The sequence below is a fragment of the Pelecanus crispus genome, chromosome 2 (assembly GCF_030463565.1).
Source record: "Pelecanus crispus isolate bPelCri1 chromosome 2, bPelCri1.pri, whole genome shotgun sequence".
Taxonomy (NCBI): Eukaryota; Metazoa; Chordata; class Aves; order Pelecaniformes; family Pelecanidae; genus Pelecanus; species Pelecanus crispus.
In genome coordinates this window covers 40,858,000-40,874,400 of record NC_134644.1, presented here as the reverse complement: position 1 = coordinate 40,874,400, position 16,401 = coordinate 40,858,000, and the positions used below count along the sequence as shown (strand labels likewise).

At 37.6% G+C, this 16,401-nt stretch overlaps 1 protein-coding gene across 1 annotated transcript in view; it reads right to left on the bottom strand.

Moving 5' to 3' along the window:
- Window positions 1-4,098: 4,098 nt before the first annotated feature.
- PLCL2 (phospholipase C like 2) overlaps window positions 4,099-16,401 on the bottom strand; it is a 46,998-nt gene continuing 34,695 nt past the window's right edge. Inside the window, exons 4-5 of the mRNA XM_075704814.1 lie at window positions 13,384-13,493; window positions 4,099-4,643 (exon numbers count right to left, since the gene is read on the bottom strand). Of these exons, the coding sequence (XP_075560929.1) occupies window positions 4,464-4,643; window positions 13,384-13,493 (290 nt within the window). The 3' untranslated portion in view covers window positions 4,099-4,463. The remainder of the gene's footprint in view (window positions 4,644-13,383; window positions 13,494-16,401) is intronic.

Genomic DNA, 16,401 nt, shown 5'->3' with positions numbered 1-16,401 from the left:
TGAAAATTATCAGACTGACCTGTGCCACAGCTGCTTTGAAAACACTGAGAGCAAAAGGAATCAGGGGGTGGCAAGAACTGCGGAGATTTTTTTTTTTTTTTAAAAAGTGTTTACAGGAGTTCAAAAGACTGGAGGTCATTACAGGATACATGCAAATCTATTAATTTTTAAACCAAGTTGTTAAATATTCCATTTAGAAAGCTTAATTGGTCAGAGTGAGTAGGTGTGAACAGAAAAAAAGTGGTGAAGTCATACACCCATTACAGTTAAAAGAAGCAAGCTGGTGACTTCACCAGTTTCAGAATTTTGCTCACGGTGTTAAAACCCCGTGGGCTAGTCACCCTTTGGCAGCAGCTCTCCAACTGTTACCTATATGGGGATAAAATGTTTCCACAGTGAAGTACATGCCATTGCATGTGCATATTGTGCCATGAATATGGCCGTATGATCACCCTTTTTTAATTATTACTCTATTAGCACCATGTTCTAACCAACTGAGCTAACCCAGCTGGTCTATATTCATTTTGAACCTTCAGTTCACACAGGTGTAAACCTAGGTAGGCTAAGGCTTAATGAAACATCTGTGCAGCAAACAATGCACTTAGCAAGAAATCAGCATCACTGATAAAATAACATTCATGTAGTAGAAAACTAGGAAACCATACAAACGGAAGGGAAACTCAAGCACTGCAAGAGTGGAGGATTGGGTCCTTTCAGATTAGTTCATTTGATTAGTAGACCAGAGTTGTAATTTTTAGTCATCTTGGAACTCACTTCCATTTTTCATGCTGGCAACTCTGAATCATCTCTCTCTGCTGCTTCAACTTCAAAACAGGAAAAAGTGAATACAGTAACCAGCCATGGAGCCTTACAGAAATATTCCTGTGCTGTAGAAAGTAGCTGAAAAAAGGTTTGACTCATACAGTATCTTTCACCATGCCTGCATGGGCAAGTTCGTGAAATTGTGTGGGGCATCAATGTAGTACTTCTCGCTGCAGTGACGTTAAGAATGTGAAGAGAAGGTAAAGAAACAAAGATCTGAGACAGAGGGGAAATTTTGCAACAGTACCTAAATCCTGATCCTACTGACTTGAGTAGAAGACTATCACCGACAGCAGAAGAGTCACAGCTTCACCAGTAAAGCCTGGCCCCCAGCTCTGTTTTGAATGGTTTTGCTGTTTCGGTGGCACCAGTAGGCTCATCAGTGCCCCTCAGTAAGTGCTGCTGGGTGAATTCTTGGACAAGAGAGTTGTCTTCTGTAGTTGGCTTGTGTGTTCAGAGGATGGAGGTCATGGTCCCGGGCTCTGTAATTAAATATCCAGTGGCAGCTACGTAGCACACCAAACACAACCAATGAGGAGGGGAGTTTAGGCAGGAAGAACACAGATGAGAGATGCTCCTTTTTCAAATGGGCACTGTTCATCCTTTTTCTTGTGTTCAAAAAAAGAATTCACTGTTAGTGGCTACATGGTTAATCTCTACATGAACTCTTCCTTTCCCAGTTAGCATGTTCTTTTAAATTGAGCAATATGTTGACTTAGGTCTCTATACATACCCATACTCAGTGATTACTGGAGCCGAACAAAAGCAAAAAAGGCAGTCAGATAAATAGTCACTTGTGTTTTGGCTCCATCTTTCATAGTTCAAAACTATGTAAACAGTTCAACTGTATTACAGCACATTTAAGAAAATAAAGGCAAAGAAAAGTGTAAAGTCAGCCTGTGACTAATTTTATTTGGAATACTTCACCAGATCTCGGGTGGTTCTTCTTCTATATAATCAAAAATAAACACTGTAAAAAATGGACTAATAATAAAAGTAAATTGCATCATGGATGCAAAGAATGCTTTAACAACTGAGAAAAATATGCTAATAAATTTGGGTTTGAAATTATCATCACTGGGTTAACAATAGCACCTGATACTTTGCTTGCAGGCGTTTATCCTGCATTCTTTTAACATGCAACATGTAAACCCCTTAAAGGATTTTTAGCTACACATCATCTTTCAAAGTATCTGCTTGACTGAGTTCATTTTAAGGCTTCATGGTACATACAGATCTGGACTGAGTATGAATAATGCACAAAAGTGACCTCCATTTTAAGGAATCAGCACTACACTAGAATCCAAATGTATTTAAATGGTCACATTGTTAAATGCATTTATTTTAACTTTTGGGTTTTTTTAAAAGCAGATACTATATAAGGTTATTATCCTAAAAAGTATCAACCTCCTTTTTAACAAGACAGAACAGGACCGGAGTACTCATGTTTCACTTACTTTTTTTGCCTTAAAGCAAAAAAAACCTCACTAAACAGTTTAATCCTTTCAAAGATCCCTGATCTCTTTCAAGGCTGTAATGTGCTAAACAGAAAGATACAAATGCTAAGATAACCTGGCTGGAGAAAAAGACTCGACAGAAACGCTTCATTTGTGAAATAAATTATGTCATTCTGTAAATGCCATGCAAACAGTGGTGGGCCAGGACTTATAATGGAGCTTTACTGGCTTTTAGGCCTCTTTGAAGTATCATGCTAACTGTACTGACATTTTTCCACAGCTTATACCTTTTAATTGGGACTAAAAGTTGAAACTAAAATTCCAGCAGCCTAGGTTTTGGATTTTTTGATAAAGTGAAACTGACCTTGTATATTTATGGCCTGACTGAATCTTACTGTAACACAGTTATTATGCTGTAGATGAATCAGATTTAGATCTGATAGATTTGGCCCTGGAAAAATAATTTCATACTGACTTGGAGTATAGTTAGCAACAGTGCATTTTATGTTGCTTCCCATCAACTTCAGGCGCAATCAGAGGACCTCCAGCTGACAGAGAAGGACTGTTTAAAAAGCAATGCTTGCAGGTGTTTTCCACAGGTTAAATGTTTCATTTTGTTCAACACAGAACAGAACTTGCTCCTGGCAAGATAGTAATATCGAGGCATACAATCTGTCACTAGACCCTGAAAGAGCTTAGCACCTTCTAAAACTGCTCTTAACCTGTGCAGTTTGACATTTAGAAGTGCAGGCTCAAGATGCGACATTTACTATGCAAATTGTTTTCATCTCCCCTCCTCCCCCCCTTTAATTTTATAATGACTAGAAAATAAATTTAAGTCCCTAACAATTCAGATTAAGTGCAACTATGCTGATGTTCTTGGTCAGAACTCCATTGACTTTTACCGGTTGTTTTATGTATATGTAGATGTTCATTGCAATCTGAATGCAGAAACAGCATCTTGAAATGGTTAAGAAAAAAAAATGTAGAACGCATGTCTTGAAGACCTCTAATTAAAACAATGCTTTTCAACAGACATCACCATCTTCCCCTTTTTCCCCACAACTGAACAAAAACTGCATCTTGATCTCTGTAGGATTTTGCTTGTTTTTCTTCAAATTTATTAGCTTCTGTAATTATATAGTCCATTTTATTGTTAAATCAGAAACAGTAAGAGAACACTCTAGGTTGGTATAGTCATTTTACAATGAGCATATCAGCTACGATACCTTTACCTAATGTTTTCAGAAAACCAAAACAGAACCAGAACAGCAATTTTTTTTTTTTTTTTTTGACAAACCTGCTTATTGAGATATCACCTATTCTGTAAGGAAGAAAATACTTGAAAAATAAAAAAGTTAAAATTTAGTTAAAAGCTTTACTTGTCTGGGAGCAATCTCATAAAACTCTTTTTAATATGAGCACTTCACTTCACAAAATGAAAAACTATTTACAAATTTTGCTTGCAGTTTGGTCACATTATCTACACACATCTGCAGAAGATCTTAGGCAAAATAGGTATGTATCTTCTTCTGACATAGGCTATCAGATTGATTGCACATTTTCCTTTTATATAATGGCTCTCCTATAGTGCACTGAAGTCAGTGATCACTGTCTAATTACATTCTCATTTTAATTTATGGCTCAACAATAAAATCAATACCACTTCAAACCCAAATATCTGAGCGGCTGAATTATATATACTGTGAAACATGTGGATTCTACTTTTTTGGACCTGATTTTCAAAAGAATAATTCACCTCACTAGCACAATTAGTGAATTGTGCAAAGAAATAAAGGGTCTGTGCATCTCATTCATTTGAAAATCAAGGCATCTTATCAAATTCTCCCAACTGATTTCCCTCTAGTTACAGCTCATTTAAAAAATGTTCATTTCCCTATGGCACTATAATGAACTTTTCAGCACGCTATTACTGAATTACAGTATCTTTTACATATATACTATATTTTGGCCAATAACGTAATTTCCATGTTACACAATATCATTGCCTTCACAAGCAGAGTTGCTACATACATTCACAGTTTCAACAGATTGTAATTAGCTTCTCCAGTTGTGCTTTAAAAATTCCAAATATTTTCCAACAGTAAGTGCAAAGCAAATGTCCTATGCAGCTACAATTGGTCACAGAGTTATAAACTCCATAATTACGAGAAGAGCGTTCTCTCATTCTCCATTTTCATCACCTGCTTTTTCAGGTATGACCTCCAGACTTCGACGGGGCTTTGAGATTTCTGCATTTTCAGTGCCTGGCTTATTGAGTCCACATGAAAGAGTGGCATAATGGATTTGTTTCAGATTCTCCAGCGCTTCATTTTTAGCATATTTGAGAAGATCAGCTTGTCCCTGTAAGAGAAAAATGCAGTTAGAATACACAATTGATAATAGGATTCTCTCTCCCCCCCCCTTCTGTTTGTTTCAGATTGATAGTACAGTTGCCCTGCTCAAAAAGAACCACCAAAACCCCAAAATAAAACTCAAAATCGGATTACTTGAAGTTAGTAAGAACCAAGCTCTTTGCTTTCTCTGGAGCCAACCGGTTGCGTAAGCAAATGGATAGGGAGCAATCCACCTAACAGCTTTCAGGAAAGTAATCTGCGCTACATTTTTAATCCATGGGGACTATAAATGTTTCTGCATAGAGAAAATTGTGAAGGCTGATTTTACTACTTCAGGGAGTACTTAAACTGTTTTGGCTTTGGGTTCCTTGAGATTTTTTTTCCTAGCAATGTGATTCATTCAATAGTAGCATGGTAAAGAATCAATGTTTGTCAAAGCATGAAATAGGAAAATACAGGTTGGCAAGCAACATGTAAAAAGGACAGTGATGACAAAGACTTCACAGGATTGTTTGCAGTTCAGCGCTATTGCTAGCCCTCTTTACTTGCACTCTTCCTCTTCACAGTGATTAAGTTTTAAGTAAAGCTGTAAGAGAAACTGTCCCAGACTTAGGTGATTTGGCTCTGTCCTGCAGTGTTAGCTACTCCATCTCTCTGTGTTGATTAAAGCCCTCTAACAGCAACAGCTCTCATTAGCAGACCATGGACTGCCTCTTCTGCAGCCATTACCTGCCTACCCTGCTTATATGCAGGGAATGAACAAGCCTATAGTGCACGGCGAGCATGTGTGTCTTACTGGTGGACATGGGGAAGTTCACAAACACGTGCAGAAAGTCTGCAAGGGCCAAAGTGATTGCGCTGTGTCTGCACTCCCGAAGGAGAACTGCCCCATAGGTTACAGAAAAGCAAATGATGCTTCAAAATACCGTATCTTAAACAGTGTCATTTCCAACTGAATGGGAGAAAAACACACACGCAAACAAACAAACAAAAAACCCCAAGTACTGCAGTTCCTTGAGGCTGTCCTATAACGTCTAATAAGGTATGAACACTGACTGCACCTTTTCCTCTAACTGGCGTACTCATGTCTGTCCTGTGTAAATTCTGGCTCCAGACAGACACTTCTCTTGAAGCGGTGCTGATGTCTCTTCTAGAAACGTAACAGCTATGTTGCCTCTCCTCCTCTGCCAAATAAGGTTGAAATCCAACTTTACTTTTTGATTTAAAAAATAAAGGAGGAGAGGTAGAACAGCAGTCAGACAAAAACATGTGTGCACTCATGGTGTGACACTTCAGCCTTTCGTCTTTAGCAACTCAAAATATAAAATGCTATCCTATGAAGTAAGCAGAATTACGCACTTGAGGCACACAAATTGAAAACAAACATTGCTTTCTTCAAAGAAATAATGCCCCCCTCCTTATCCAAGACTATAATAGCCAAAGTGTTTTTTTCTGATTACCAGACAAGAAAAAAATCTAGAAGTTCACCAATCGCAGCACAAGCTTCAGTAGTATTTTCTTCTACAGAAAACCAGGGCTACGTTTTTTTAAAATCACATACTTTTTTCCAAACTGACAAACAACTAAAGGCTAATTTAAAACACTCCAGCAGACTAAATGAGTCATATCTGGAGTGCATCTGTTTCTAGCCCAAGTTCCATTTTACATGGATTAGTAGAATATAGTTCTGGAACTTTAATCAAGTTGTTTATTATAGGCAAAGCTGCTAGCAACAGTCTATTAATAAGGTTGCCCAAAACTTTTCATTAAAAAAACCCTGCTTTCAGTTGCTTATATGCTTGCCAAACTTTAACTACTTCAGCTGATACTCTCTATGCAGGATTTTTGCCATTGGCAGACTTTATTATTATTAATGTTCAATATTATTCTTTAACCTCATCTATATGGTTCCTTCAGTTCTGAGAATAAAGACAGGAAAATGCTGTCAGAATTTTTTAAGAATCTTCCATCCTTCCCTCCCCACTCCCACTTGGGGTAGGGACTTGTAATTCAAATGACTTCAGGGACCCAGAGTAGTGGATCCAAGTTACGAGCTTCTAATAACAAAAATCAGATTTTGAATGTTGTTAGTACAATCACTCAGGATTTCATTCTCGATCATTCTTCATCTCTTGACAGCTCCAGCAATGTGGCAAGACAATGCATATTCCATTCCCACACAGTAATGAATATGCATTAGAAGAAAAAGTTGGGTTTTTCCTGTATGGCTTCTCCAAGTTGTCTACCACCACCATTTGCTTGCCAATGCAGGCAGTCCAAAAGCCAGACTGGAGGAGGGGAAGGAAGAGCTGGAAGAGGGACTCTGGCAAGGAGGAGGATGGAGAAAAGGAGGGGGCAAGAGCAATCTCCGAGACTGACCTGGCAAGAAGTCTAGGACTGAAGAAAGGGAAGTTGGACTGTACTATACAAAGCAGAGACTAGATCTTACTGAAGGAGGAGATTGTGAAATAATGAAAAACAAACATAGTGTAGCAACACTGAATTTGGACCAGACAGGTGAGTGGAGAAAGGGGAAGATTGAGGCAACATTTCGGATTGGAATACAGAAAGAAAACGGATTGACAAAATCCACCATGTTGAAAGAAGCCTGAAAATGACAGACAAGTAGAAGGACTAACAACTCAAAAAGAGTGAGAGAGCTTGGTAATGAGACTAAAAGCAGGTGAGCGAGAAAAACAAACAAAAATGTAGAGCAGGGAAAAGACTGCAGAATACAATGAAATCGGGTAAGGTGATGAGAGAACTAAAATTAAGATTCGTCGTGAAGGATCTTTAAAGGAGGCAAAGAGGGGGCAATATGAACTCAAAAGCGATGGGAAAAAACTGCCAGAAGAGAAAATTAGGCACCAAGTGGGAAGAGAATACTGGATGGAGGGGAGCAGGGAAGGAGGAAGCCAGGAATTAGCAGGAATGGCTGGATTTTCAGCAGGGAACTGGGAATGTCTGGACGAGACTCATCAGGGAAGATGAACTTTGTAGACAAGTGAGGATCTGGGATAAGGGGCTGGATTATTGCAGACAACAGGGGTTCAGACTAAACACATTCGGCCAAGTGGGATCAAGTTTAGACCAGGGTGAAATAGAAAAATGAATCTGTGTACACTAGATACTCCCTTCTCCAACACTACGAATGAAGCAATTGATTTCTGAATGCCACTGAACTCAGAAAAATGTTTGTGAAACCGTGTTGTCATTATCTGCTGGCATGTCTTGATCCAAAGACAAAACAAGAGCCAACCACTGCTACCAAATATGGCACAAGCTCAAGTGAGAGAGGTCTGCACAATTGATGTAAAGTGCCTAACTCTGTTGATGTACCATCCTGAGGCCATATGCTGGGGAAAAAAAGCAGTATGCATATTAAAAATTCAAGTTGTAGTCATGGTGAACACTGTTGAACAGTAATACAATGCATCTGAAAGGCAGAAAAGTAAAAAAGTCATCCAGATCTGAAAAAATTGCTCCCCCCGCAATTAAAAGAACTCAAAGACCTTCCTTCTAGTTATCTATCAAATGCCTCTTGCCCAAGGGCTCTCAAGATTCAGTTTCAATTCTTTATATTTGCATTCTGTAGCTGCATAAGACCCTGTGCCATTGATTTAGTAAGTAAATTAACAGTACAGTCAGTTGACTACAAGCTGGAACACGGGAATCTCTCACATCTGCGGGCTACTCAGAGGTCTGTCACCTTCTTACCAGCCCCAAACGGCTGTACACTACTTGCTCTTAAAATGCATACTGTAAAGCTGTAAAATACTGTAAAATACAAGAAACCTATCAATGGCTCAAACCCTAGTCAAGCAGATTTATCATGAGGACGTATAAAAAAACCCTACATTCAGAGAGACAAAGCTGGTCCATAGGGACAACTCAATGCTGGAATCTGGAGCTGGTGCAGAAACAAACCCATATAATGTTTCTCACTATACGGTAGGGCTGGCTCTGTCAGCCTTTCACCTCAGGTAAGCATAAATGAATTCAGTCCTTTATTGTTGCCTGGCAAACACACCACAAAACTCAAATTTACTCCCAGGACTGCGGTTAACAGGCATTTTGTGATAATTCCCATCTAGGAACAGGACGAATACGGGTCTTGCACATCACAAGACTACTGTCCTCACAGCAGCAGACGGCAATTGCTGCTCCCTTTCCTTCATCATGGTTAAAATTCACTAACAGAACTGAGCACTATGTAACTTTAATACCTATTTTACATATTGACGCTTACAAGCTTCAGAAAATGAATCAAGCATCAAGCTGTTTTGTAGGCAGACATGAAAAAGACCTTAAAGAACATCAAAAAACAAAACTGATATTCATTCATAAGCTTTTAATAAACAGCAACAATAAAGGATGAGAAGTAATGTGGAAGCCCAATTCAGTATCATTCATACCTCTCTGTCCCAATATGCCTGCATCAACTACTCTGTTTTGTTTTTTTTTTTAAATCAACATTAAAAATCTTCTGTTTGTTTTGATGCTTTTGGCTAAGAGGCAGTGTTTTTATACCACACAGCTCCTGAAAGGTAATTAAAACCAAAACCAAAATGGTTTCTATCAGTTCTCATACCTATGAAATATCATTTCAGAGTCATTCAGATATAGCATCAACTAGAATGTGTCAGCTACCTTTATAATTTGATATGTATTCACTCATGATTTTTGGTCAACAGGTTCTTCAGTGAGCGCGTGAGCATGAAAGTAAAACTGTAGAGGTGACATTTGAAATAACTGCATGAGCACCCTTTACCCCCCAAAAGCCCAAGAAACTGTATCAGTAATGACTGGGCTTTAGCTCAGGTTCTGGGACCCAAAGCTCATATCAGGAAAAGTAAGAAGCCAGTATCCCTTTCTTAAAGCGTTTCTCTGAGCAGTGGCTGTTAGGTACAATGGGACATGCCACAGTGCTCCATGCCCGGCTGACGTATGCTGAGTGCACCTACAGAATCAGGACGTAAAGGACTTGTTAACTTCTAAATGTGGTTTTAATTACAAGTCAAAATCCCCTCAGTCCAGCAACATCAAGAGACTAGTAGTTTTAGATATTTAAATTGAACTGGGATGTGGGAGGTTTTCTGAGTACCTACAGGACTAGGCAGCAGCTATCAAGAGGCTTTACGAATGCCCCATGGTGCCAACAGTGCTGTCTGAATCCGCTTGTAGATTTGGTCCATAAAATTCAGATGATTTTTTTAAAAAAAATATATATATATATATTTAAGAAGTTGTATCGCTGTAAGTGCCTTGAGTGTTCCACTTATACATACATTTCTAAAAATAATGCAGGTGCAGAACCAACATCATTACAGAGGTAAGAGATACCATGAACTGCATGCCTTGGGATTTCTTTCAAGAGAAAGTAATTCACGTTGTCTAATGTGACATGTCTAAAAACTCATAGTCAACACGAAGCATCTAACAAATGCTGGAGTTAGGAGTCCCACCTTCACTCCAAGTACTTCCACTGAACTCTCCCTATGTGTTTAGAACAGCTCTTTTGTTGGAAAGACTAATTTAAAGATGCTGTTATGCTTTTCGTATAGGCATCTCAAATTTGGAGCCTATACAGGTTTTTTTCAAAGTTTTGCTGTGCCAGGAAGGTCTGTAAATTGTTACATTATGTTGTTTATAGGAGTCTGCTGCAACAGTACTTAGAGTGATTTTCTTTCTTCAACTGTGTACTCTTTCTGGCAGGAAATGTGATTATCTATGTTTAGAAAATATGAGTGCTATCAGTCTGAGTAATAACAATAAATAAATTTCAAGCAAATGATATTGCAAACTGCCTATTTGAAAGAGAGGAATACTCTAATACTGTACAATCTCTAAATCTCTCAGATAGGCAACAAAGCTCACTAAAGCAGACTAAATTTACTCTTAAGCGATGTTCTGAAGTTAACATATATGTGCACATACGGGGTGCGTAAGAATGGGAATGTGTGCATATATACATACACAAATTGAATAGAGATATTTCAGCTGAATTCAATATACTATACCAATAATAAATTTGGCTATGTGGCTTCAAATTAAGAAAAATAAAATCCTTTAAAATAGTAACGCATGTGCGCATACAGACACACACAGCTATTTAATAGCTATGTCAGATGTTCTAAACAAAGAGTTCCCCTAGAATTAAGCTGTCAATTTTGTTATTTTATCAAAGTTTCCATTGCATCAACTGTAGTCAAAATGTCCCAACTGAAAAAAAAGATCAGTATGTACCTTGAGGCAAAATGCAGCTTAATCGGTTTGGAAAATACATCAGCCACACCATGTGAGCATTCAGTGATTCCTCTGTGAGAGAGCTGAGGATGGCGCTCATGCAGAATTATTTAGTAATGCTGTTCAGAGCCACACAGCAATTCCTAAATCATAGCTTAGAGACCATGTAAAATACTGTTCTTAATTACAAGAATAAAAAAAAAATCTATCTAAGCATGGCACTGCCTTCAGTGTGTTGGTTGCTCAACTGTCTTGCTTGTTGAACAGCAAAATTTGGGGCCATTGAATAGACAGGGGTTTATTTTTGTGTTGTTCAAGAGAGAAGTTAACTTGACGTAGGCAGGGAATTCAACAGAAAAAAATTTTCTTCTTGAAGTGGCTCAGATTGTCACTCTCCCTATCAACGTTTACTCTAAAAAATGTGGGCATTCACTGTCCATCCCTGTCCTCACATATTTTTAAGAAACTGGAGAACTGGAAAAATGGAAAAACATAGTATTAGATCAAAATTATGATTGTAGGTCTTTTTCTCCAGACAGGAAAAGTAGTGTCTTAAAAACCGATAAACTCTATCTATTTAATTATGTAATGCAAGACAAGTTATGGTTACAGCCTATAGTTAAAGAGTCTGGAGTGAAAAAGCTCAATGTGCTACTTCAAACAAATCAAAACCTCTAACTTTCTGTACATCCAAATGTGAATAACAGCACTTAATAGATGCCTATGTGAACTGTAATACTTGTAAATAACTTTTAAGATATAACAACATACCAGAACTTTCTGTAACACCTCCTGTTAAAGTTTCGACAACAGGCTGATTAAACATGTCACCAATTTTTTTGATAAAGTATAAAGTATTAATTATGGGACAAATTGTACCCTCCTACCGAAAGGACCTTAATCTGTGAGTAGAAAAAAACACAAGTCAATGTTGAAGGGATCTTCTCCATAATCTCTTCGAAAGGAAGGCCTGCTAACTTCATAATTATGTTAATGCCAAGGATTTGCACAAAGGCCGTTCAATGCTCTGAAGAGCCAGATCTACCATGCGGGTTCTCCGATTCCTGGCTTAGGCAGAGATCACGACTTCACGTTTCAGTCACTCATCAACAACAAACTTCCGCCCCCCGAGCCCTTATGTTCTGAATGAAAGCAGAGATGAAGCAAAGGTACTGCTATTTCAGGCAGCATTAAAACAGATTTGCTGATATCCAATACCTTTGATGGAAAAGTGAAGGGATAAGCATTTATTTCCTTGACATTTGCCCAAACCCACTGAACTGACTCCCCTCCTCCCTATCCCTAGGTAGCACAGGCATGGTACTTGACACGTCCCATACACTGTCTTCAGGAAACTCCGCTCTAATAAAGCAAAACTGATAGTCTGGTCCTTTTACCTATAAGCAGAACCTGCACGCATATTTTTAGAATGTATTAACTGTACACGCTGTAGCAAATTTAACTGCTTTTTGATTCTCCTCTGCACTGGACTTGTGCAGTGTAACACAAGGGGGACCGGAGTACCAAGCAATACCGTGAAAAGTTTAACAGTTGAAACCAAAATGGAAAGCTGGAGAAATACATGTGTATTACTGCTTTTCTGTAGTAGTTCACTGTAAGAAGTGGTGATAGGGAATTCTATTTTCAGTAAACTAAAAATAAAAAAAAATATGTGGGAGAAAATAATTTTATTTATAATTAAAACAGACTTTAAAGTTTAATGTAGTCATGACATATCTGATTGAGTGGGAGAGAAGAACTCATTAGTGGATGTAAACACAAAATTTGAATAATTGGGGATAGAAGTATAGTGTCAAGGGAATAAATTAAGGGAGACAGTTTTGCTATCTCTATAAATTTTGATATACTCTGCTGAGATGAAAGACAGGGATAAGAAACCTGAACTGTTCCACATGTCCCTCTAGTTTCCCGAGGGTCTCTGGCTGAACGCTTTTTTATACTTCATCACTTACTCTTGTGTCAAAACGTAAGCAAATGCACTCAACAAAATGCAAAGAGAATCTCCCGCTCATACACACTCAACTTACTCCAGTCTCGATTACTAATATAATTCATATGTATCATTAATCACCATTCATCACTGACTCCAGTTTCAACAGCTTCCCTTTTGTTTCACAACAACTGCATTAACCTTAAACACTCTTGCTCCCTTTCAAATCACAAAGCAGGGTTTAAACAGCGGCGTAACTTTCCCCCAGCCCGAATCACTTCACCAGAATCAATATTCATTGCTTCACCCATGTAAGATTACAGTGGATCCCGTTAACAAACTAAATGAAAGTGCCCTACAACAATAGAAAGTAAGAAAAATTCACATTGCAAGTCTGCTGTGTTTTCAAGTTATATAAGCTAAACTGAATATGGTTATAAAAGTGAATAAATCCAGTTGAACTGTGACACATAAGAATGACCAGTAACAATATTAGAATGTCAGTTATGAATGGAAAAATATAGTAACTAACCAAAGGAAGACACATTACCTTTAAAATTGTAATGTTCCATGTAAAACTTTCTACGGATTTTTGCAGTTTTCTTTCTTTTAAGCCTTCTCTTGCTCCTATATTGTGCAGGTTTTCATGAAACTCCATTGCTGTGGAGAATAAGAGAGGGAGGAATATAGTATCTATTTTAATGCACATTTGTGATCACAGAGAGAGTGATTTGAAACTATTAAGGCAAAACGACAGTGAAAAAGCTTCAGAAATTTTACTCTTCAAGCACAAATGTATCTGATCTAGTAATGTGCAATGTTATACAACATGCCAATATACACAAATCTCTCTAAGCTAAAATCCACACTGAAGTACCTGTTGGTTCACTGCCATACAAAGATGGAGCCAAGCAAACATTTACTATACAAAAATATTCTTTAAGCACAACTGAATTTGTTGCACCACATGTAAAAACCTTTTTGTGAGTTGCTATAAAACAAACAGTAATTCAGTAATTTCATGAAATACGCTATCCCAACAAATTTATTTTGTGCCTTGCTCTTTTATGCACTAAATTTACATCACAGTTGTCCAGCTAACAGCTTATGTGCAGGGGCCAGCCCCTGAGGAGAAAAGGAAAAGCTGTGAAGGAGGAGAGCCAAGCAAACCCCCAATGACATTTTACCACACCCATGTAAACTACTGTGTTTACAAACCAAAAATTTTTGGCAAAGTTCAGATTAGCTTGATCTAAACATTGAGTAGAGTGACCAGAACTTTAGTTTTAACCCAGCACACTGCACAGATGTAAGAAAAATAATCTGCTTTCCATGTTGCTGTTACAAGTCATACAAAAATATATTTGAAACAGTTTCCTTCATACAGGGGAAGTAAAATGTCCTTCCACGGGTACACACATCAACCCAACATGGATTCCAGCAACTCTCCTACGGAAGTCATACATTAAATTTCACTCTCAGGATCTCCATCAGTGATAATATAAAGGATATTTTGAGGGCAAAAGTTGGCAAGTGGTTGTGACTTACATCTATGAACGTAAAACCAAGTTATAGCTTAATTACAAATTATAATTTTGACTATGTTGATTGAGAACTTCTATTTGCCCAGTGAATATACATGCTTCAAAATTTACATGTAATTAATTATCATGGAATAAGCATACAAACTTGCATTGGCTGTCAATCCTAGGGCAGACTGACTTTTAAGGACATTATAGTATCTATTCTCCATAATCTCTCTACCCCACACTCATGTCTCATTACAAGAAAGAGATGTGACTGAATGTTTTCATTGTACATTCCCTTACCTTACTCCCACATATATATACACACATTTTAAAAATTATTCATAAATTCATTTGCAAGACAAGATTGTTCTTTTTAGCTTTTCTTGCTATTTTACATTTTTCTGCAAGGAAAATAAATGGCAAATATTTTCCCTGAATTAAACTACTGTATCATTTTTATTTCAAACACTTCTCCATAGCTCTGACTCTGCCTCTAGAGTACAGCCTCAAGTAAACCATTCATACTATATTTCCCCCAGTTTTCTAACCAGGTGAGAAATTACAGCTCATTCATCCATCACAGTTTCCAAATATCCATTTGCTGTTCACATCATCCAAAAAAATAAACTCCCAATATGATCATGGAAAGATTATGCACAGATCCATATTTACAACATTGTATTTCTAGAGCCACCATGAAAATACAGATTTTCTGATCTGTACCATGAATTCTGACACTATATTGCTAAACTTCTTCCATCTTTATCAATACTGCCCTTCAAATCCATGGGCACTAGTGATCGATGATAACCTTGAACTGAAGCTGCTCACAGAGAGATTAAGAATAATCCTGAGGGCCTGCATGATCGATGTGAAATTGGTGCTTTGCAGATTTCAGATTATTCTTAGGTATAGAAAGTCACTAGTATCTCAAACGCAAAGGCAGTGGTGACCACATATTCTGCTAGCCAGAAGAGCTCTTTTCTGGTTCACTGAATACTTTCTATGGTGACTCTCTTCCTTCTTTACACTTATGCCATGTTACATTTCTGTTCTGTCAAAGTCACTCCACTCTAGCTAAATATTAATACTCAGCAACATCTCAGTGCCCTTTTTCAGAATATGAAACAAAGTCAGATCATCCTACCAGACCACACACATGTGAACCCTCAGCAAACAAGTGCCTTCTGCTTAAAGAGCACTCATCATGCCCCTCTCCTCAACACCTCTTACAGAGTGGATAGGGCAACTCCCCATTACCGTGCTAAACTAAAGCTATCCTACTCAGCCAAAACATACAAGCAAGGACAAGAAGATATGAATTTTATTTCTATTACTAGCTTGCCTGATAAATTGAAATGGATTATTTCACCTCTAAGTCTCAGTTTTTCCATCTGTTGAATGGAAGGAATTATATTTGCTATGCAATATATGGCCAGCTTAATTTTAAAGTATGAATACAGCACAGCATTTAACTGTTGGCTACATCTCTCTTGGTATTCGCCTTCTACGTTCCTGCTTGTTTTTCTTGCATTTTGTCTTGGAACTGACTATTTAATGCATTAATAGTGGCAAGGTTATAACAAAAGTTTTAAATTCCAAACCAAAACTGACTACTTAGAAGATAAAAGAAAAAGGAAAAAAGAGTGAAGAGCTTTGCATTTGCAGCAAAATTAATAAAATGAAAAATATGTTCATATAAACTCATGCAAAAATGCCTTTACTATTCATGAAAGAGAACTGGATGTTAACTATCTTTTTTTTTTAATAAATATGCATACTTTTCTATCTCCTTGCAAGTAAAAATTAAGATACAGTAAGCAAATTACTTTCACGAGGCTTAACTATTTGTAGAATTACTAGTCCACTAGTCACTCACTAAGAGCTCTTGGATGATAACAATAATACTAACCTGATTTATCATTCTTTAATATATTTCTGCATATACCACCTGCTTAATCCAAAAAGTACATTACTCATGTTTTCCATTTTTACTGGCAGACATTAAAAAGGATATCATCTATAAGCTTCTCAGTGAT